At 37.2% G+C, this 22,357-nt stretch overlaps 1 protein-coding gene across 9 annotated transcripts in view; it reads right to left on the reverse strand.

Annotated features, from left to right (window-relative positions):
- St3gal6 (ST3 beta-galactoside alpha-2,3-sialyltransferase 6) overlaps positions 1-22,357 on the reverse strand; it is a 74,690-nt gene that overhangs the window by 16,606 nt on the left and 35,727 nt on the right. For 7 of the 9 annotated variants that reach the window (XM_070030414.1, XM_070030408.1, XM_070030411.1 and 4 more), the window contains exons 2-6: positions 21,313-21,482; positions 9,300-9,399; positions 7,401-7,478; positions 2,852-2,955; positions 1,432-1,495 (exon numbers count right to left, since the gene is read on the reverse strand). In XM_070030414.1, coding sequence (XP_069886515.1) covers positions 1,432-1,495; positions 2,852-2,955; positions 7,401-7,478; positions 9,300-9,388 — 335 coding nt within the window. In that variant the 5' untranslated portion in view covers positions 9,389-9,399; positions 21,313-21,482. Of the gene's footprint in view, positions 1-1,431; positions 1,496-2,851; positions 2,956-7,400; positions 7,479-9,299; positions 9,400-14,637; positions 14,806-21,312; positions 21,483-21,739; positions 21,834-22,357 lie in introns of those variants that run through there. The other 2 variants (XM_070030417.1, XM_070030413.1) reach the window with 2 other exon arrangements.

Genomic DNA, 22,357 nt, shown 5'->3' on the forward strand with positions numbered 1-22,357 from the left:
AATACAGATGTGACTAGTGGAATTTAAGGAAGCAGCTGTGTCCTAAGGACTGGCAGCATCACTACAGAGAAGCCTGTTGGGAGCCTACGAACTCCATGTATGTGAGGACCAGGAAAAGGAAAACTCCCATCTTGGAAACACAACTGACATTTCAGGTTTTTGCATTCACAGGGCAATCATCCCCAGCTGAGAGCATCATGCTACTCAAGATACCTGAACAAAACCAGTAGAACCTTAAAAAATTCAAATGTGAAAGAGCAACTAATAGGCATGCCTGATCTTTGGGTAAGAGGGGAAAGTCTGCCATTTTCCATTTCACTGAGGCCTGATAACTCTAGACAACTCACATTCTCACACTGGTAAAATACGCCTTCCTGTTTGCTCTGTGTGTGTGTGTGTGTGTGTGTGTGTGTGTGTGTGTGTGTGTGTGTGCGCGCGCGCGCGCGTGTGCGCGCGCCAATCTTGGCTTCAACTCACTCAGGGCATAGGAACTTTCCCTGAGCTCTTTTGCTCAAGGTTAGCACTCTACCACGTGAGCCACAGCCCAACTCTTTGGGCAATTAATCGGAGATAGAGTCTCAGTCCTTCCTGCCCATGATGGCTTTAAGCTGCAATCTTCAGATCTCAGCCTCTAGAGTTGCTAGGATTACAGGCATGAGCCACCAGTGCCCGGCTCAAGAAGTTTATCTTTAGTAATACAATTGCTATTGGGTAATCTTGACAACAAATTTCCCTAAAAAATAAATACACTCTAGTTAGAATACATATATAGGTTTTTCTTTTTTGTGGTACTGGGTTTTGAACTCAGGGCAGATAGGATCTGGCGTTAACAATGAGAGCCAGCCTGGACTGTGATCTTCCATTTCATACTTCCTACAGAGCTGGGATAACAGGTATATGTCACCATTCCCAATTTTTTTTATTGGTTGAAATAGTATCCCATGAACTACTTTTTACTTCAGCTGCCCTCAAAGTACAATCCTCTTTCTCTCTGCCTGCCAAGTAGCTAGGATTACATGTGTGAACCATTGTGCCTGGTCAATAATCAGCCTTCTTAGCAGGTAAAACAGAAAGGTATCAGAGCACACGAAGGATACATGAGAAGATATGGAAAACAGCCCATAAAGAGAGGCTGGGAGCTGATTAATCCTTAAATAGAAATAACTTAAAAATGATTTTCATGGATTAACAATGTCCTGGTTTAGGACTAACACTGTTCATCATTAAACTCTGCAAACCCTTGAGCAACCAAGCTATGCACCTTCTAGATTCATTTTATTATCATTATTACTATTATTATTTCAACTGTCATACAAACAAATAGAAGTTTTAGTCATGCATAAATGCTATGGAATTTCTTTAAGTAAATACATTTCATAATCTTAAGGTACACATTTTGAATTTAGAAGGAAAGAGAGGAAGTAAACTCACTTGTCAGACTCATCAAAGAGATCACAACTCTGCAGTTTTGAAAGAGCAAGTCGAAAATATTCCGCTAGAAAATAAATGGGAGTATAATGAATAAATAGTAAAACATTGCTTCCTTCCCTACAAGCCCATTTCCAACTTGCCTGACAACATTTAATCTGTGAAAAATTAGCCCTACTGCTATAATTATCCCACACTATTCACTAAGCATATTCAAAAAAAGACTCAATGCTCAAAGATTCCTCCCGTAAAGGGATCACATATTTAATCTGAAAACCATCATAAGAAATAACTTAAAATTTCATAGTATCAGATGATTCTCAAACTGATCCTAAAATAGAAATCAATGGTAAATATAAATCAATTAAATGCTAACATTCTCTGGAAAACATGTTTAAAACCTATCTACACACACACACACACACAAACACACACACACACACACACACACACACACACACACACACACACACACACACACACACACACACACCCTGCCCCACCTTACCCAGGATCCATTGTTTAAAACCTATCTACACACACACACACACACACACACACACACACATACACACACACGCACACACACGCACACACACACACCCTGCCCCACCTTACCCAGGATCCATTGTAAAAGGAATATCTTAAGTCACAAAATTGTAGATCTATCATTTCTTAGGATTTAAGGTCTCCTCATCCAAAATAGAATTTTTATTTTTTTCTTCCAGGTACTGGGGTTTATACTCAGGGCCTCCACTTTCATTTGGCTTTTTTCTATTCAACATGCGTTCTCTACCACTTACGCCACACCTCCACTTCCAGCTTTTTGATAATTAGAGATAAGAGTCTCATGGACTTTTCTGCCTAGGCTAGCAAAATCCACAATCCTCAGATCTCAGCCTCCTGAGTAGCTAGGATTAGAGGTGTGAACCACTAGAACCCTGCCCCAAAGCAGAACTTAAAGCCACATAAACTATCGATTTTCAGCAAACAAGGGAAAGTGTTTTGTTATTTGTTGGAATAAATCCCTCTACTTTTGATCAAGGATATAGCGCTTGCTGGTTGAAATAAAATAAAACTCACAGATGAAAAGATGAAATGAGTAGCTTAAGGATGGTTTTGCTGATTCTAACCCAGAATAAAGCGAGCCATCAGAGCTCACTCAGGTTACCCCGTGTCAGAACAACACCAAAATGCAGTTTCTCAATAACAAAAATCTAACTTTTGTATTTGTTGACTATACAGCATCAAAAGGAGTAGGTATTTATACTTTAAAATTTATTTCCTTTGATCCTAACCCAAAAATCACTCCCTTGGGAATTATTAGCAGAAAGATTAAAAGGCCTTAAAATTATACAAACATGTAGTTCTCATCACAAATCACTCAAATTTACCAGGGCAAAGTAAGAATAACACTACTGACCTGTTGTTTTTATCCCATAGGGCAAATCAAACTTATCACTACCATGTAAGGAAGCAATCTTTTTAAAATCAGATGCACACAGAAAAGGGTGAAACTGAGGACACCTGGAAAGGATAAAGGATGATTTTGTTAACTTCTTACTGCATTTGCAGGCATTCAAGATCACAACTACAAAAAACAAACATACTGCATTATACCATTCATGTTATACAATTGTTTTTTAAAATGTTTAAAAACAATTTATAGTATTTAACCAAATAGGATGTGCCATGGATATAATCACTAGAATGGAAACATTTTCCAGATACTGGAACCAAAATTACAGAAGAGATGGGGTACAAACAAAACTTAAAAACAACACAAAGTGATAAAATGATAGGCAGGAAGAATACAGGTATCACTGATAAACCAGTCCTAAATTGAAAAATATGCAGTTAGTTATACATATATTTCAGCATGTCACATTTTTTTCTACATATATACTTAAATATAAAACAGACATTAAAAGTTAGATGCAGCTGGAACTCAACATCTTCCTAATATCATTACATTAAAATTTATTCAAGAACAAGGGTTGCAGGAATTTATCTTCCTACTGCCTGTTTTGCCCTGAAGGCTGCTACCTCCTTCCTGAGAGGGAAAGTCTGAAGAAAGTTGAAATAGCATCTATATTTTCTTTTTTCTTTTCTGTTCTTTTTTTTTTTTTTTTTGTCAGTTGTGGGGCTTGTACTGTGGTCTTGGTCACTGTCCCTGCACTCTTCAGCTCAAGGCGAGCGCTCTACCACTTGAGCCACAGCACCACTTCTGGTTTTCTAGTAGTTTATTGGCAGTAAGAGTCTCATGGACTTTCCTGCCCAGGCTGGCTTTGAACTGTGATCCTCAGATATGAGCCTCCTGAGTAGCTAGGATTATAGACGTGAGCCACAGGCACCTGGCTAGCATCTGTATTTTCTATTTTTAGTGCCTGGCACAGAATACAAAATCAAAATATTGTGATTGAATTTCAAGTCCAAAACAATTTTATAGGATCATTACTTTTAGAATGACTATTAATTTATAATGATCCCCTAAATAAGACTTTTTTATTATTAAAGGGAAGGAAGAGGTCTTTTAGTTCATATTAAAATACCATTTTCATCTACCTGAAGGACTAGATGCTACTTACATGTTGCAGGAAAGATCGAGCTAACCTTTGCCATAGCCCCACATGGGCATCATCTTTCCTGCCCCATCAGCTTTGTGCTTGTTCTGAAAAATGCAGGTGGAAATCATAGTGATCTGGCACTTTAGAAAGCTGAAAAGCTAAATGGAAATAAACAATGTAGATCAACAGCAAAAGAGCTGCCCTTTGACCCAGCTTTGTTACTCAGGAGTCACCAACCATAAGCAAGTCATAGGAGCTGGATGACAAGCAGACATTGCATTCATGAGAAGGGAATGAGGTGAGAGACCAGCCATCCTTGCCTTGGATATGATTCATTTTCTAGATTTGTAACAGACGGCTGCCTCGAGGGCAAACCAACCTGCAAAGGTCATTGCTTTTTTTTTTAATGTACTACTATTTTTTTTTTGTGTGTGTGTGTGTGTGTGTGTGTGTGTGTGTGTGAAATGACATACAGAGGAGTTACAATTACATGGGCAAGATACTGAGTACATTTCTTAACAAGCATTGTTGCCTCCTCCTTTGTTTCCCCTTCCCATCCTTTCTCATATCTCCCCTCCTCCCATACACCCCCCTCCAAAGTTGTAAAGTTCGTTTTTCGACATGATGTCTTGTACATCTCATTGTTGCAATGGGTCCACCTGTATCCCTATTTAAACAATTGTTTTTTTCCCTTCCCCTTCACAAAGTATACCAACATCAAATACAGTGAAAACAGGGCTTATACTGTGGAGAAGGAACATACAAAGCAACAAAGAAATATCTTATAAATATGTTAGAAACAATAGCAAGAAAGAAAAAACATTTGCGTCCTTATCTTGGGGTTCATTTCACCTAACATCAACTTATCTGATCATTTCTGTTTGTCTCAAACATATACTAGTTATTGCAAATAAGGGAAACCATGGGACCTATGTTTCTTTGGGCCTGGCTTACTTCACTTAATGTAATTTTTTCTAAGTCTTTCCATTTCCTAATAAACGGGGCAATGTCATTCTTTCTGATGGAGGCATAGAATTCCATTGTGTATATATACCACATTTTCTTGATCCATTCATCTACTGAGGGGCATCTGGGTTGGTTCCATATCTTAGCTATGATAAATAATGTTGCAATAAACATAGTTGTGTTGGTAGCTTTAGAATGGTCTTGTTTGTGATCATTCGGGTAAATGCCCAAAAGTGGGATTGCTGGGTCATAGGGGAGCTCTATGTGGAGTCTTTATTTCTATATCTGTGTTGTTCGCCATATCTAGATCAGCTTTGGGGAGAAGTATCAGGTCAATCAACTCAAGCTTGAGAAAAACCCAAAAGCTTCCCAGGCTTCTTGGGAAAATTGAACCCTAGGTAAATTGCACCAATAAATGACTCTATTTCTTGGAATTGGTGAGAGTGACCATGGGAAAAATAATTATTTGACACCATGTCTCAGACATAGGTGGGTAAATAAGTATTTACCTGTAGTAATTATAATGCTACACTTTATAACATAGTACAATACATTGTATTACATTTGCATGATTCTCATTCCTACAAAAGCCTGGAAAGGTAGGTAAAAATCCGTCCATCAGTGAAGATGAAGAAACCAAAGCTTTGAGAAGGTAAATAACTTGCTTGGAGTCAGTCACTACCTAAAAATGACAAAACTGCAACCTACATGCACGCCTAATTTTAAGAAAAGGTACCAGTGGTACCAGTGGCTCATACCTGTAAGGAGGATGAGACCTGAGGATCGTGGTTCAAATAGACTCCAAGCAGCAAAGTCCATGAGACTCTCCTGTCCAATTACCCACCCAAAAGCTGAAAGTGGGGTTGTTACTTAAGTAATAGTGTACTAGCCTTCAACAAAAATGCTCAGGGACAGTGCTCAGGCCTTGAGTTCAAGCCCTAGGGCTGGTCAAAGAAGAAAAGAACTGGATAGAAAGTAAAGAAAGGAAAAAAGAAGAGGAGAGGGGAGTGGATGGGAGGAGAAGGGAGGAGAGGGGAGGGGTGGGGGAGGAGAGAGGAGGGAGAGAGGGGGGAGGGGAGAGGAGGGGAGGAAAGGAGGAGAGGGAGGGAGAGGGAGAGGGAGAAGGAGGGGGAAGAGTTAAGAGGGAAGGGGGAGGGAGAGAGACAGGGAAAGGGGGAGGGGAAGGGGAGGGAGGAGGAGTTCTTCTTCTAACACTCTAAGCTTCTGATCAGAGCTTCATGACTGGTCCTGGCTCTCCACTATTTCTGAGAACGTTGCCTGTTCTGTCAAGGACTGGCCTCAGAGAACAAGGTTCACATGACAAATGCAAATCTGTTTATTCCTTAAACAGGAGACTTACATACCAGCTGAGCAATCTTGCATAAATACTTTAGCCTTTCATTGTTCTAGAAAGGTAGCATTATTTTTTTCACTGAAGTTATACAGTACCTTGGTTCTAGAATAGCCACCTACAAATGGTTCATGAAATCAACTCTAAAAATCATAATCAGCCTATTTTTTTAAAAAAAATATGAATATAGCAAGAACAAAGTATGCCTGGGGTGAATATTTTCCATTTGCTTTTTTAAAAAAAGACATACATGTACTGTGTTCCAAAGTAAAATGTATTTCTTAGTATGAGTCATGATCAAAGATAGAATAAAAATGTTTTTCTAGTTTGGCAGAGATGTTACCTGTACACACATCCATGGACAGGCTAAAAGCAGCCACAGGTGTTAACACTATGCAAAATAATCATTGTATGTTTGTATTTTTTCACAGGTATAAGTGATTTTTAAAGGAGTCTATAGCTGTAAATGGTTAAGAGCTAGTAATGGAAAAATGCTGAATATGTTTTACAATTAACAAGCCTACACTAGATTTTGCATTTATTTCTTGTTATCTGGAAGAATTTTCAACAGCACTCTGTCAAAGTTGAAGTGCACAAAAAAAGAACATTTACAAATGACAGTTTAAACAATGTCTGACAGTGTAATAGTGACTAGTCACTAGTGATAGTATATGTGGGCTTATCATTATTTGCATTCTATGTAACTCACTAAAATTCAGGGAACATTTCTAGTTATAACCTTAAGTCTAGAAGAAAGAAAGCATGTTTACTGAGTGAAAAGCAGCATGAGAAGGAGAAAGATAAAATCCTAAAAAATTACTTCTTTTTGGATCAAACACAATTAGACCTCTATAACCTTACCTGATAAAAAGAATACTAGTTTGACTGAATTCTCCAACGTCTTTTCTTAAAATAAATTCAGAGCTCTGACTAAAAGCCCCCAGACAGACAGGAAACTCAAGCTCTTCCTTAAATATACTGTCTACTCTATACTGCTAACATTTGTACCAAAAGGTTAAACATATATCATCAAACTCATTTTGAACATTTTGTAGGCCACACATTTCTTTTGGTTGTCTGTTTTTTACCTCAGGAGGGAGGCAAATGCTGGCTTTGATAAACAAGGCTGGATCTTGTTTCGCTGCTTCATTTCCACAGGTGGCACCCTAGGAAACAAAAATAGCTTCAGTCAGAAAACAGAATCCAGAAGCCTGCCCAAAGGGGAACAAATGTCCCGGGGAAGCCACATCCTTGGCAGGGAATAAAAATCTTCCTGGCAGTCCTGAGGTTTAACAGGACCATCTCCAAATCCTACAAATCCTACATGAGACTGAGGATTCTTGGGTAGAAGGCAAGAAAGAATAGAAAAGGCCAAGGTGATTAGTGGCGTCCCCACTTTAAAAAAAAAATTAAAGGACAGTGGAATCTCAGGCTCCCTTTTCTGCATCCCTGGAAAGCCTGAGAACCAAACTCACTCACATTTTCAAATACCTAGGGTCCTCCATTTTACATCTGCAGACATCTATGGAAAGCAAACTCCACAGAAACACCTGACCTGAGCAGGTTTAACAGGCTTTTGCCCTGGGCCCTTGAGACTGCACAGCCACTCCACTGAGAGTATCTCTAAGTGTCCTCTATTCCTGGCTTAGATTAGACTCCACAATTTCAAAGGGTATTGCAAAATATGGGCACACAAGGAAAATAAACGCTGGTAGTATCTGGACAGCCAGAAAAGAAGTCATCATCTAAGACTTACTGATGATCAATTTAAGTGAAAAAATTACTAAGACTTAATCAACTTTTTCTATGATTGGCAGGACTCACACAGAAGGAAACAGTCTAGCCTTTTTATAAACAGACACTGTTTAAATACAAAGTTTCCACACTTAGAACCGTAAGGTTGAGAACTAAGAGTCATATAAAGTTCTTATGGAGGAAAATATCTTTTGGGACTATAACAAAATGACAAGGATTCCTTTGTTTATATGGAAGAAAGATAGAGAAATATTGGTTAACAAATCAAGCCACCAAGTTTGAATTATATCCAGAGGGCATTTACCTAGCAATGGTTTTTGTTTGTTTTTTTTTCCCCCCAGCAGCCACTTACCTAACTTTATGTCATGAAACTTTATATTTTTTTCAATGCTGAAATTAAATGCAAAAACTTCACTTTTTACATATAATAAGCAAAAGCTCAAAACAAATTAAAACTGAAACAAAAATAAGTCACATGATTAATTTGATCTAATTGTGTCCTGTCATCCATTCGAGATTTAAAAGGTCATTTAAACTTTATCCCTAGCCAAAGGTCTGAAAACAGGGAGAAGTTTTGTCTTCAGTAAATTTTCTGTGACTCTTAAGTTTTATAAGTGGCATCTAATGTAAAAGGTTTTCAGTAAATATATATATAAATACATATAGTCTATCATTTAATAAATATTTTTAAACAAAAAAATCATAGGTCGTGTTTATTATACCAAGATCACATAGCTGAGTATTTTAGGATCTAAAGATCAAATACTTCTAAGATATACTCTATTAATTTAAGGAGATGAATGAGGGGGTAGGGAAATTTTTTCCTGCCATTAAACATTTGTATAACATTATTCAATATAGGCATACAGCTGCTTCCAACGGACCAGAACATTTCAGAAGCACATGTCTCTTTCTTGTCATTTATCAGAAGATTTTGGAGGGCCTTTTATGGCCCCAGCATGAGATTTTCCCTACCCAAGATTGTTCCAAAGGTGGTCAACACTTCTGCTTCACGGTCCATAAAGTTTGATTATTTATCAGTTTCAAATTGTAGAAGAATTGATCTAAAAATACTTGAATGGCAAGATGTCCATGTATAACACAAAATTAGAAAAGACTCAAACCTTATGATATTTGAGGCTTCTAAAACAAGTCCAGCTAATACAATGTATATGTATTTGTGTAAAAGACTAGTTAGAGAATTATGTTCAAGTAGTAAAAATGAAGCTTACCAATAGGTATTTGTTCCCCACAATATACAATGCAGCACATAGTAGAGGAAGACAGCACTCAGGAATATGGCCACAAGGTACCCTCTCATGGCTAGCCCACCTGAAACACAAGAAGAAGAGTCTTGAGAAAGGGAAATATGTTATCCGTATGGATTTCCACAATGGTTCAAATGTGAGTATTAGCATATAAATACCTAAAGAGGGAACAGAAGAAAATGGCAAAAAGGCCTGTAATCTTGAATATGCCAAGTGAATGTGCAAAAAGAGACTATTTTTTCTCTCTCTTATCAATGATCAATAGAACATTTTGTGTGGTTAGAGACAACAGACAATCCTGTGGTATCCTATTAGGTAAACAAGAAAAAAATCCTTCAGAAAAAATGTACACATCTCTCTTTCAGAAACATTGATTTAGATTCATTTTTTTTTTCTCACAGTAGAAAGTGAATGTGTGCTTCCAGATGTGAATGAATATTTTATTTTTCAGAGTCTAAAACTACTTTGTTATACAATATATTTTAGTCCTTTCAGAAAAAGACTTAAAAAATGGGAATAAAAGGTACTGAAAATATTTCTCACTTTCTCAATTTCTGTATACTTTTAGAGGCATCTTTGGATCTTTCAATATCACAGCCTAGGTATGTTCAACATTTAAGATGTTCATTGCACATTTACAGACAAAAATATGACTATAACCCTTCTTAGAATGTAAATACAATAAAAATTTTCATAAAATATGGCTTATCGGTTTATTCATTAAATTATTTATTTTGGTGCTGGTACTGAGACTAGAACTAAAGGGCCTTGTGCTCTCATTTGGCTTTTTTCATTGAAGGCTTTTTTTTTCTCTACTTCTTGAGCCACCTCTACTTCCAGATTTTTGCTAATTAATTGGAGATAAAGGTGTAAGAGCTTTTCTGTCCAGGATGGCATCACATGGTGATCCTTGTATCTCAGCCTTCTGAGTAGCTAGGGTTATCACTGTAAACTACCACCACCCAGCTTAAAATATCTTTTTAAAAACATAAAAAATGAAGACATATTTAGTTCCTCCTCTTTTCGTCAAAATCAGAAATATGCAATTAAGTGTGAAAGGCAATAACAGATCCATTTCAGTACATCTGACTTTATTTCTCTCCCTCCCTTATGAAGTTTCTGGTTCATCTAAACAATCATCTGTATCCTTCCTCCCATTCATATCTACTAACCTCAACCTAAGTACAGAAAGTGTGAATCTTTTATGATACATTCCCAAATAATGTAATGCTGCCTCACTGTTAATGATAAATAAATTCAAGTCAAAATTTTCAACCACTTCCTTACCTTCATAAGAGTAATGCATTAAACAAAACTATTTTTCTGACAATGCAAGATGTTCTAAAATCAATATCATAACCATGCTATGCTTCTCAGACTTGACACCCCCAGGACCTCATAGAGCTGCAGGATTATTTGCTAAACGGTCCTAAACTGTAGTGATGTTCTGGCTGAGATTGCTCTTCCTGCCAGCTATCTGTTGTCTGCACCCAAACCCCTTCTATAGGCCATAATTAGTGAGAAATAAAAGCTATGTCAGGAGAATGCAAATAAACAAGTGAGGAAAATGCAAACTTTGGTTTGCACATGGGTCTAAATCAGTATACAAGATGACTGTGAAAACACTTCACTTACAGTCCAACTCCACCTATGTAAATCAGTTTGCTATTTCAACCTGAGTGGCCTTACATGTTGACAAGCAAAAGTACACCCCTTCAACTTAATTGGTATGACATAATCTCAGAAGGCAATTTCCCATAGGCCAAAATAGTCACTAAACTATTTGCTAAAATAACTTGCTTAAATCAAACACTTAAGTTTCCACAAAGAATAATGTCATTTGTGTAAATATCCAACAAGAGTGCATCTTACTAGTACAGACAAATTGTTAAGGCTATATTGACACTGACACTGGCCGTTCACACCTGTAATCCTAGTTACTTAGGAGACTGAGATTTGAAGACCATGGTTCAAAGACAGCCCAGTCAGGAAAGTCCCAAGAGACACTTATCTACAATTAATTATCAAAACAAACAAACAAAAAATAAAACTGGAAGTAGAACTGAGGCTCAAATGGTAGAGCACTAGCCTTGAGCAAAAAAATTTTTAAAAAGCTTAAGGATAGCACCCAGGTTTTATGCCCAGCACCAAAAATAAACAAACAAAAATAAGTGTTTATATACATATATATATCTTGAATATTATGCATATATGATGAAAAGCTGAGTGGAGAGGTAGGTGGGGGGGGAGGAAGAATGATGAAAAGGTGATATCAATCAAGATAATCAAGATGTATTAAAAACTGATGTGCTGGTTTCTCCTTTGTCTAACTACTTAAGGATAATACAAACATAACTAAAAAATAATATCTAGGATAAGACAGTGTATAAAGGCCTAGAGAAAGAGGTGAGAGTTTGCAATTTTTTTCTCTATCCCCAAAAACACACCCCTCAGGCTAATTATGTATTATTTTACAGAGCACAAAACAAGATTTTGTTTTGTTTTGTTTTTGTTTTGTTGTTTTTTTCATTCATCAATAAGTGGTTTAACTGAAAACAAAGAAGTGTGAGAGAATGTTCCTTTTCCTTCAAAAAGTAAAATAAACCCACTCTTAAAGAGCCCATGCACAGCACTTGAGAACATGTTAGAAAGCTTAGTTACTCTAGTATTTATTTCATGGCTAACTCAGAGCTTTGATATCCAGGTTGCAAAGAAGACCAGGGCTATCCAGGATATCTTTGTGATAAACATGTACAATTCCTCTGCCGGCTCACAGGAAAAATTTCCACAAATAAACTAATTGTCTAACTATCATATATTATAAATGGAATAATCATTTGCTGTGAGCAAAAGCAATGAAAGGAAAGTAAGTTGGAATTTTACATAAGGTTTTTGATTCTAAAGACAAAATAAAAAAAAAAAGGCCTTGAAATAATATAGCTTCAACTACCAAAACAAATGTGTGTTCAACTTTTTCAAGTGTTTATATAGTTCATCCTCTAAAATGAAAACCTTCAGACTCAAACATTCATTTCTTCTCAGACTCTGAGATGTAAGCCAGTGTATAAACAATCTACATGGCCAAATTAGCTCAATCACAGTGGCACCTTTTCCTCCTCATTAATAATAAGTCTCTATTATTTGTGTGGTGCTTTGAAGTTCATAAAAAGCCTATGTGTCTATTATTTCATGTAAGGCTCACAATATATTTGTTAGACAGGTGTGCAGATATAACCTTCAATGTATGAGTAAACTTAAGGCTTCTAAAGTTGAATTGTCTCCAATCACACAGTTTAAAGGGAGACAGAATAGACTTACAATTATACCCATGGTTTAGAATTCTGTTCCTTTTATCTCCTTGGCATCACCAAATGAAAGACAAGAAGGCAACTCAAGAGAAAATTTGAATCCCAAACTTCCCATGGTGCTCCTTTGACATGTGGAGTACTGGAAGGGTGAATGATAACAGAGCAGAAGATCCCTTCTGGGCAGTGTTCAAGAGGTAGCACCAAGTTGGAGGAAAGGGCTTGCTAACATTCCTAAGCCCTTGCACACATCCCCCAACCTGATTCATGTGCCCAAAAAAGTTTGAAAACCAGTGTTGTTAGAATACACTAAACGATTTGAGGCAGAAGAAATTAATGGATTTGCTGAAATACAGAGATGACACAGTAGGTACCTGAGACTTCATGTGCCTTCAGAACAGGTGCTACCTGTCAGGTCTATCATCTTACCCAAAGACTTCTAACAATAGCCAGTCTTGCAGAAAATACTAAGTACATCAGTGTTGAATATAGTTACAGATCTCAGAACTAAATGCCATATATTAATTTTTTCCAGCCTTGAAGGCCTGGCATATGGCACTTATCCAATGGATAATGGCGGGTTGAAATTGTTGAGAAATATGAGTGCTTAACCAAAACATCTGATGAAGGCCTTTGGTGTATTGTCTCAGGTCTTCCTGACACACACCCTTTAAAGGAAGCAGTCATTTGCAATTCCTATTTCACAAATGAGGAAACAGAAGGCTGGGGAAGAACAGTAACTTTCCTGAGCTGAAAAATTGCAGAATCAGGACTCAAATCTGTCACACCACCCTTCTTAGTTAATGAACTCTCCCAGTTGAAAACACTGACCCATTTTCTCAAACAAAGACAACATTATAGGATGTCTTTCTAATTGTCGGTTTCATCAGTTCCTTAATCTGTATCCATTCAATACCAATGTACAATATGGTGAAGTCTGTAGTCTTTCGATACAAACTACTCAAATAAAACCCTATTACTCCCAACCTTTCAGCCTGCTGTTCTTAACCACAATAGCATATATGAACAAAATAAAATATAGATGAACACTGAAAATTTGTCAGATTTTTAATTTTGGGCTCTCCTAATGCTTCCTCAAATCAAAAGGAGCTTGCTTATCTAAACATCTAGACTTTTTTTAAAAGCATGTTTACCAATAATTCAGCAATAATTGCTCTACTTACCAACTCCAAAAACCCTATAGGTCTATCCTCCAATACCATATACCACCAAAGAAAAAAATAGCCTGGGTGTGCAGACTTCTTCTGCCCCACCCCCAGAGGGCTTCTCTGTCCCCAGTTTCCTCCTGACCCAAGTGCAGGTGCTTCCCAATGGCCAGCTGCAGGCTCAGTCACCCTGAGCCTTGGGACCGATCTGGCCCAAGAAAAGGGAACCGGAGGCACCTGTACTAAAACGGTAACAGTCTGGTTAGGTTCCTGGGGATCCAACACTAGTCTTGGACATCTCATCCACCATCACTGGCTTCCTATTGTTGGGTCCTTCCTCATTTCCTACTGTTTACATTCTTTTACTCCTATTCCTCCTCCTCCTGTTCTTCTTCCTTCTCATCCTGTCCTCCTCTTCCTTCTGCTTCTCATTTTCCTGCTTCTTAGCCATCACCTCCAATTCTTCTCTTCAAACTGTCTCTCCCTTCTTTCCTCCCTCCCTCTCATCAGTTCTGCAGCTAAACTTTCAATTCTTAAGTAACTAGATATTAATCCATTCCCCCACCCATTCAGTAGCAAAGCTTTCTCGTGCTTCCTGATTTCTCAGGGACAGATGACTTCATCTTTCTGCCACTGAGTCTTCTCTCACACTTCAGTGCTGCTGATTAATCCTAAGACCTGTTAACCTCCATTTTTGTGCAAATTAGAAAAGAATAGACTTTCTGGCTCCACACAGCCCAGAGACACCTAATATCTAATAGCTAAACAGCAGCTATATTTCAGCCAGCCATGAAATTTCCTCTTAGCCATGTGCCCCCATTCATGGCTCACCTCCACACTCCTACCAGGTGTTCCTGCTGACATTCAGCCTTCCAATAGGCCTTCACCCAGTCAGGATTCTGCCAGTCCTCAGCTCACACTGACACATACTGAAGGTTGCTTTGTACTTTCTGCACTGTTAGATTGTCCTCTGCAAATCTTGTGCCCATGTGAAGAAACCTAGAACAAAACATCCTCAGGTTCTAGACAATCATTATGTCTTGATTTCTGGTCCAGCCCCACCTCTCCTCTAAGCCTAAGACTCATAAACCTAGATATCTTCATATGACCTAAATCTGACAGAGGATATAAGCTGTAAAATGACAAATGTAAAGGCCTCAGTTTTCTTCCACTCACAACCTTTGTTTTAGGTACAGTTCTTATTATGAACCGAAGGGTGCAAGTGTACAGGAGTATGTTTTCTAAATACCAAGATCAGACACCTTATAAACATGGTACCAATGTAAATAACAACACAGTTTACTGAGCACATCATACTAATCCCTTTTCCACATAACAACTAAAAAGTATTATCACCTGTATGTTAAAGATACTTAATGCCGGGCTGGGAAGGTGATTCAGTGGTAGAGCGCTTGCCTTGCATGCCTGAGGCCCTGGGTTCAATTCCTCAGCACCACATAAGCAGAAAAAAAAAGCCAGAAGTGGTGCTGTGGCTCAAGTGGTAGAGTGCTGGCCTTGAGCTGAAGAGCTGAGGGACAGCGCCCAGGCCCAGAGTTCAGGCCCCACGACCGGACCCAAAAAAATTTTTTAAAAGATACTTAATGCCTAAAGCAGTACCCAAAGATACAGCGTGAGATCTGTCTGATTCAAAACCTACATTTTTAAATTGCATACTATGTAAAACTGTAATGACTGTTTTTAATGATAACATTATGAACTGAACGTGCTCAATGCTTTTTAAAAAAGTGAGATAGCACTGGGAGTTCAGCTTGGTGGTAGTCTATGCTGAGCATGTGTAAATACCTAGATTCAACCCCCAGCTATAAATACATAGAAAGCAGGAGAGGATAGCACACACTAAATATGTGCATTTATTAAAATATATTTCTTTAGAACATTGCAATATGAAAAAGAATGATTCAACTTACAAAGAGTTAAATCCTAGGAATGAAGCCAGGCACCAGTGGCTCATGCCTATAATCCTAGCTACTCAAGAGACTGAGATCTAAGGAGCACAGTTGAAAGCCAGCCCAGGCAGCAAAGTCTATGAACACTCTTATCTCCAATAAACTTCTCAGAAAAAGCTGGAAGTGATGCTGTGGCTCAAGTGGTAGAATGCCAGCCTTGAGTCAAAGAAGTTTAGGGACAACACCCAGGCCCTTAGTTCAAGCCTCACAACTGACAAAAACATAAAAAAATTTTTTTTTTTTACTTAGCCTAATCATTATTATTATTATTGTTGTTGTTAGTGCTTCTACAAGCATAAAAAATTTTTTTAAGGAATCAGTAATCTGTTTGATCAGACTTCCTGCCCAAAGGATCTGAACATTCTCAGAAACCAATAATTAAAAAAATATGTTAATACTCAGAATTACATAATATACAAAATTACCTGAACCATTGCTTAATTTATATCTGAAGTTATGAGCCACTGCTATTTGATACAAAAATTCAAAAAAATCTTCTGATATTATTGAAAAACATAACAGCAAATTGATGTAGGCATCTATCCCCAAAATAGAGTTCATTCATTTCAACAAATTCAACCAATTGCATAAATTCTAACCACTTTTTTTTTTTTTTGGTCGGTCATGAGCCTGACCTCTGGGCCTGGGCTGTCCCTCAGCTCTTCAGCTCAAGGCTAGCGCTCTACCACTTGAGCCACAGCGCCACTTCCGACTTTTTTTTGCTTATGTGGTGCTGAGGAATTGAACCCAGGGCCTCATGCATGCAAGGCAAGCACTCTACCACTGAGCCACCTTCCCAGCCCTCTAACCACTTTCTAAATGCATAACTGTTTGCTTTCTGCAGAGCAGAAAGAGAACATCATGTATAATTTAGTTTCTTTCTCTTCCCTCCTCCAATTCTTCAGCTAATGCAATGATATGTGCCCCTGCCCTCAACCCCTTCTCTTCCAGTCTGCTTTTGGCCAGATCTCATCCTGTGCATATGTGGACAGATCTTAAGTCCTTATTACCAAGGCTGGTGACCAAATTGTATCCCTGAAAAGAGGGTGTCCTTACTGCAAAGAACACAAAAAGAAATGACTTTGTTTTTTAGTAGAATTTTTTTTTAATAGTGCAGCTACACACACTAACATCATTCAGCTACTAGCCACTATGCTGTATGCTAAAAATAAATGAGTTGGAGTTTCTGTTTCCAAGATCACTCACTTCAGATCTAGCTCCATGGAAAAAACACAAGGAATGTTTATAGAGAACTTTTTATGCTTCTTATGTTTGCTCGTGTTTTCTCTCAGAGATCTACTTCTTTTTTTCCTTACATCACCTTCTAACTCATGAGGTAACAGCCTCTGAGAAATACTAAATATTGTAAACAGGACATGACTACAGTTCACTTAAAAAAAATTAGCTTTGATGAAGTAAGTTTTATGCAATACAATTTACACTTTTAACTGGACAGTCTGATCAGAGTCTGGGAGAATGTGTAAGGCCATGTAACAATCATCTAAGGCATTAACTTCAGCAACTCCTTTGTTCCTCTGTGGCTTCCTGATCCAGCAGCAATGTGATACTATTACTAGGGTTTTGCTTTTTTTTTAGTTTAATACAAACATACCTTGTGATTGCATCTTATTTCTGGCTTCTTTCAATTTGCATAATGCCTCTTTTTTTGGTGGTAGTAGCTCTGGGGTTTGAACTGGGGGCCTCACACTTGCGGGGCAGGCACTCTCCCACTGAGACAGTCAGCATAGTACTTTTAAAAACAACCATTTACATTTGACTGCTTATGCTAGGTATTCACTTCTTTTTATTACTAAGTGGTATTATGTTGTTGGCTGTATCACAATTTACTCCACAATTGATTTCTTTGCAGTTTTTTGTTATTGTAAGTTAAGCTAAGTGAACATTCAAATATAACTCCTTCAGAGTAGCATGGGGTAAGAAATTAAACTGGTTTTCTTGAATTTCTTTTTCAATAAACCAATTTTATAATCTTTAAATTAAAAAAAACAAATATAACACTTTCATTTTTATATGTTTAGCTTTATAGGAAAGCTTTACATTTCATTCTGCTGCCTACTTTTGAACACATTCTGAATTAAAATAAAAAATAATCTCATCAAATTATTGATGCTACTGAATAAATTTGTACTGCATATAGCTTTTGGGGGGCACTAGAAGCTCATTCAAGTTTTGTTTTTTTTCAAGTTTTTTTGTTGTTGTTGTTTTTTGGGTCCAGTCGTGGGCCTGAACTCTGGGCCTTCAGCTCAAGGCTAGCACTCTACCACTTGAACCACAATGCCACTTCTGGCTTTTTTTTCCGCTTATGTGGTACTGAGGAATTGAACCCAGGGCCTCATGCATGCAAGGCAAGCTCCTACCACTGAGCCACCTTCCCAGCCCCTACAAGCTCATTCAAAATCCAATGCTACAAGTCAAAATGTCTTTGAAGATATATTTGTTGTTCATTTGTAAATTCCTTGGACACTTTTCTTCCTATTTTATTTGAAATCTTATTTTTCCATCTACTATTAGGATAGCTATAGATGCCACCGGTGTTTTCAAGAAATAAGTAGGACTCCTTTCTTCCTGTTATACGTACATCATGTGCACTTCATTTAGACCTTGTGTTCATTCACTTACCAGTGCCAAATGAATCACCTCTCAAACACAACAGTAATTCCAATTAATGCAGTAAGAATCATTAGAGAAGGCGAATGTTCAGAGCATTTAGACAAGGTAAGGTCTTATGTACCATATTATGAAAAACAAAAGTTTTAAAAACTGGTCCAGTGTCATCTTGCTGATAAGTGACAGTTTTTCAAATAAAAATAATAAAAATAAATAAAATAAATAAGTGAAGAGTTTGGGCACCTGACAGCATTTTTATACAGATTTCCCTCCAGGTCAATTCTTATTTCATCCTGGGGCACAACAGTATTTATTCAATGAGCAAAAGACAAGTCAATAAAGGAATGAATTAATAAATACTACTAGCCCCAATCATTATTATTTTGTTCCAGGTCTCTCACCTCTAAAAGGTACAATTGCTGAACCACCTTCCCTAGGGTGATGCTACACTAGCCTTTAACTTCTCTGCTTCTTGATTTCTCTTTCCTCCTCTGCTCACCTAAACATAAGGGCTCTCAGGCTGATCTTCCTATTTCCTAAACACATGTTCTCATTATTTCTCACTCAGCTACTTGGCAATGATCTCTAACCTTCCCTTCAAACCTAATCCAATGTTATGTTAGCATAAAATTCTCCAAGCACAGTTCTTACCCTTCCACTCAGGCAAACTTTTCAGTGGCTTCCTATTGTCTTCCGAACATGTATTAAAATAACTTAAGCCTACCATTTAAAACTACTATAATTTGATCCTTCCATTTTAATTCTGATCTTCTTCCTCATTTTTTTTTTACTTTGCCAGCAGCAATACAAATGAGCGGTAAGGCAAGCAGATCCTCTAGATTTATACCTCCCCTCTTGCTCTATGTTTGTATTAATTTGAAGTTTGTTTAACCTCTGCATAACGCACTTAGTTACCTTTATAAAATGAGAAATTACAATACTATGCAACAGAGCTAGTATCAGTAGTAAATGTAAGTATCTGGCATATGGTGTAAGTAAGGACACTTACAATCTTTTTTTAATTTGTCTTTTAAAAGTGAAGTACTGAAATACTGGCTGGCTATTCACCAAGTTGCTACTAAAAAAAAAAAAAAGCTCCAAAACTTCCTGGTAAAGATCTTAAAAAACTTACGACAGTGCTATTAATAGCCTCAAAAAAAATTCTGTTTCCATTACTGTGATTATTTTTGCACAGTAGTTTTGACATTTCAGAGTATCTATGACAGGAAGCCTTCTGGATATAAAATGAAAAGCATTCAAAATAGTAACTTTTGGCAAAGCTTATCTTAGGACAAGACCTTTTTCTGGCTAGAGAAACCACATCTTTTTATGTTTTTAATGACAAAACTGAACTGACACTACAGTAAAATACAAACAGTAGTAATTTCAGATTTGTAATCAAAATAGCAAATGTGTCTAAAGCAAAAACAAAATCAAGAACTCTATAAAACGTGTGAGCTGGCAAACACATTTTGTCTTACACTAAGATTATTATAATGTTGCCAAAGAGCCAGCTTTTGTGTCCTAGGCTTGGCAAGCAAATACTGTGGGACATTGCCATGTTTAACAAGAGAAAGATGAAGACTAGAATCTGTCAGTCTTCAGCTAGAAAAATAGAGAAGAATGAACCTTATGCAAAAATTGACAAAAATAGTTTAAAATTTACTGAACACATATGTCAGAACTGTTCAAAATGTTTTAGAGGTATAATTCTTTTAATTCTCAAAGACACCCTTTAAGGAAGGTATTATTGACATCCATATTGTACAGAAAGAGACTGACTATATCCCAGAGAAATTATCATCTGCCCAGGGCTACCCATGTAGTGTTAGAGCTGAGACTTGAACTCACACTCCAGAATCCATGCTCTTCATCATTATGGTATTTTAACTCTCAAAATCTTTCCATTTCCTTCGTGTCAGAAAATGTAAAGGTTGAAGGGAAAAGTCCATATTCTATTGAATTTGAAGTTGCTGGCAATAAGGGTTTAGCCCTACCCCCAGCCTAGGTGAATCATGGTAATCCAGGTCTAGTAGCCCTGGAATATGCTGGGGAAGGGCTTCAAAGCCATCAGGAGTAGTCACAGTGTAAGTAAATAAGAATCCAAGAGATTCTCGAGGACTCAATTGCAGGACCATTATAAATATCCATGTGCTGGAAGTACCATAGAATGACAGTTTCAGTCAGTATATGTCCTTCATAAAAAGATTTCCAAATAAGATAGCAATCTAACACATTTGTTAGTAGAATAATTGTCCTATGATGAACCTTAATGAATAAGAAAGGCTACAAAGGTTCATGGGTAAAATACACAGCTAACATTTTTTTTTGTTCTAGAGCTTTCTCAACAAAAGTTAATAAGTTTCTGTCTGAAACTTGTACCTAAAAATCCAGGAATAAATAGTGAGGAGAAGAATTGGCCTAAAATTCCATCAGGATACTTTAATGAAACTATTATTATTTCACCTAAAGACAGGAAACTAGGATTAATTCTACTCAGAAAACACCCAGAGACAGCAAGTCACTTGCTCAAGGTTACACAACTTATTAACTACCAAATTTCTATGGTATTTGTATACTACATAAAATTGTAATTTGCATTTCAGGGTTTTCTTACTCCTAACTTCCACACTGGCTTACCACAGTCCCAAACAAGCCTGTTCAGACTGATAATAAAAATAATATAACTGGTACAGCTTAATTTGGGGACACAGTGAAGAGGCATTGATTGATTTTATTTATTCTCATAGGCTTTCTGGCCACCTGCAAAACTAATGAGAGAAAATGACAGGTAGTTGTATATTCAGAGGAGATTTGTCATCACCTGCTAGAGACAGAACATTTTATAAGGAGTAGTATTCAAACATATATCTAAGTAATCTCAGACAATGGTAGTGTTACTGCAGCTTACCTGCACTTTTAGGAATTGTTCCCTAAAGGCCCTCTGTTCCTGAAGCCAGAGAATATTCTAGGAGATACCAGAGTAGGATGATACAGGAGAGAAGCTATCTGCTGAACAGTTGAAGCCTCTCTGCTAGAAATACAGGACCCAAGGTTGTGCTGCTTCTTAACTGGCAAGTGCTGAAATAAAACACAAAGAGAGACAACTTAAAGCCAAAATTTAAAGCAATTTTCCAAAATTTAGTGAAGACTTTATTGTAGTACATTCACTTGTGATTACCTAAAAGCTGTTTTATAAGATAACACTAACAAACAGAGAATCAAAATGAAAGAAACAAAATTCCAACAGCCAAACCAACAGCAAATATTACATTGCTGTCATTCATGACTGGTTTTTACTTTAGTTCAATCGCCTTGAAAAAAAAAAAATAACATACCCAGCTCAATTACTCCAGACCAGCCAGGTGATCAAAGAACCATCTGTCTTATTTTTCAGTTTCTCTCCACACATACACACACCTTTATTGTTAAATGCAGAGGTGAGAAAAGGAGTTACTGCTCTCAGAAGCCAAAGAGGAAATGAAAATAGAGAGGAGGAGGTCGACAGGAATAAAAATATCTAGAAGAAAGCGAACAGAAAGGAAGTATGGTCAAACTATCAAGAATAGCTACTGAAGGGTAAGTCTACGCCAGGAAGTGCTATGAGCCACTTCTGGAAAAAAATAAAATAGTTGGGGGAAAAACAAACCAAAAACCTTCCCAAACTGATCCTCCTCCAACTTTTCTTATATAAGGTTAATCCTGACACAAAAACTAACAAAAGCTACATGCTCTCTTCTGCTAATAGAGAATGAATATCTTTTGTTAAATTCTCAGGGAACAAATATAAATAAAATAAAACCAGTAGTTTATTTCAGAAGCCACTTAGTGTTATCGAATGTCCTCTAGGAAAAATAATTATGCTTGAAAATGATATAGCAATGTGAAGAAAGAGTCCACCAAGACAAAAAATATTAACATGTTGAACACACTAAGATTATTTATTTGTGTTATAT

The sequence above is a fragment of the Dipodomys merriami genome, unplaced genomic scaffold, assembly GCF_024711535.1.
Source record: "Dipodomys merriami isolate MVZ:Mamm:240054 unplaced genomic scaffold, mDipMer1.0.p SCAF_2, whole genome shotgun sequence".
Taxonomy (NCBI): domain Eukaryota; kingdom Metazoa; phylum Chordata; class Mammalia; order Rodentia; family Heteromyidae; genus Dipodomys; species Dipodomys merriami.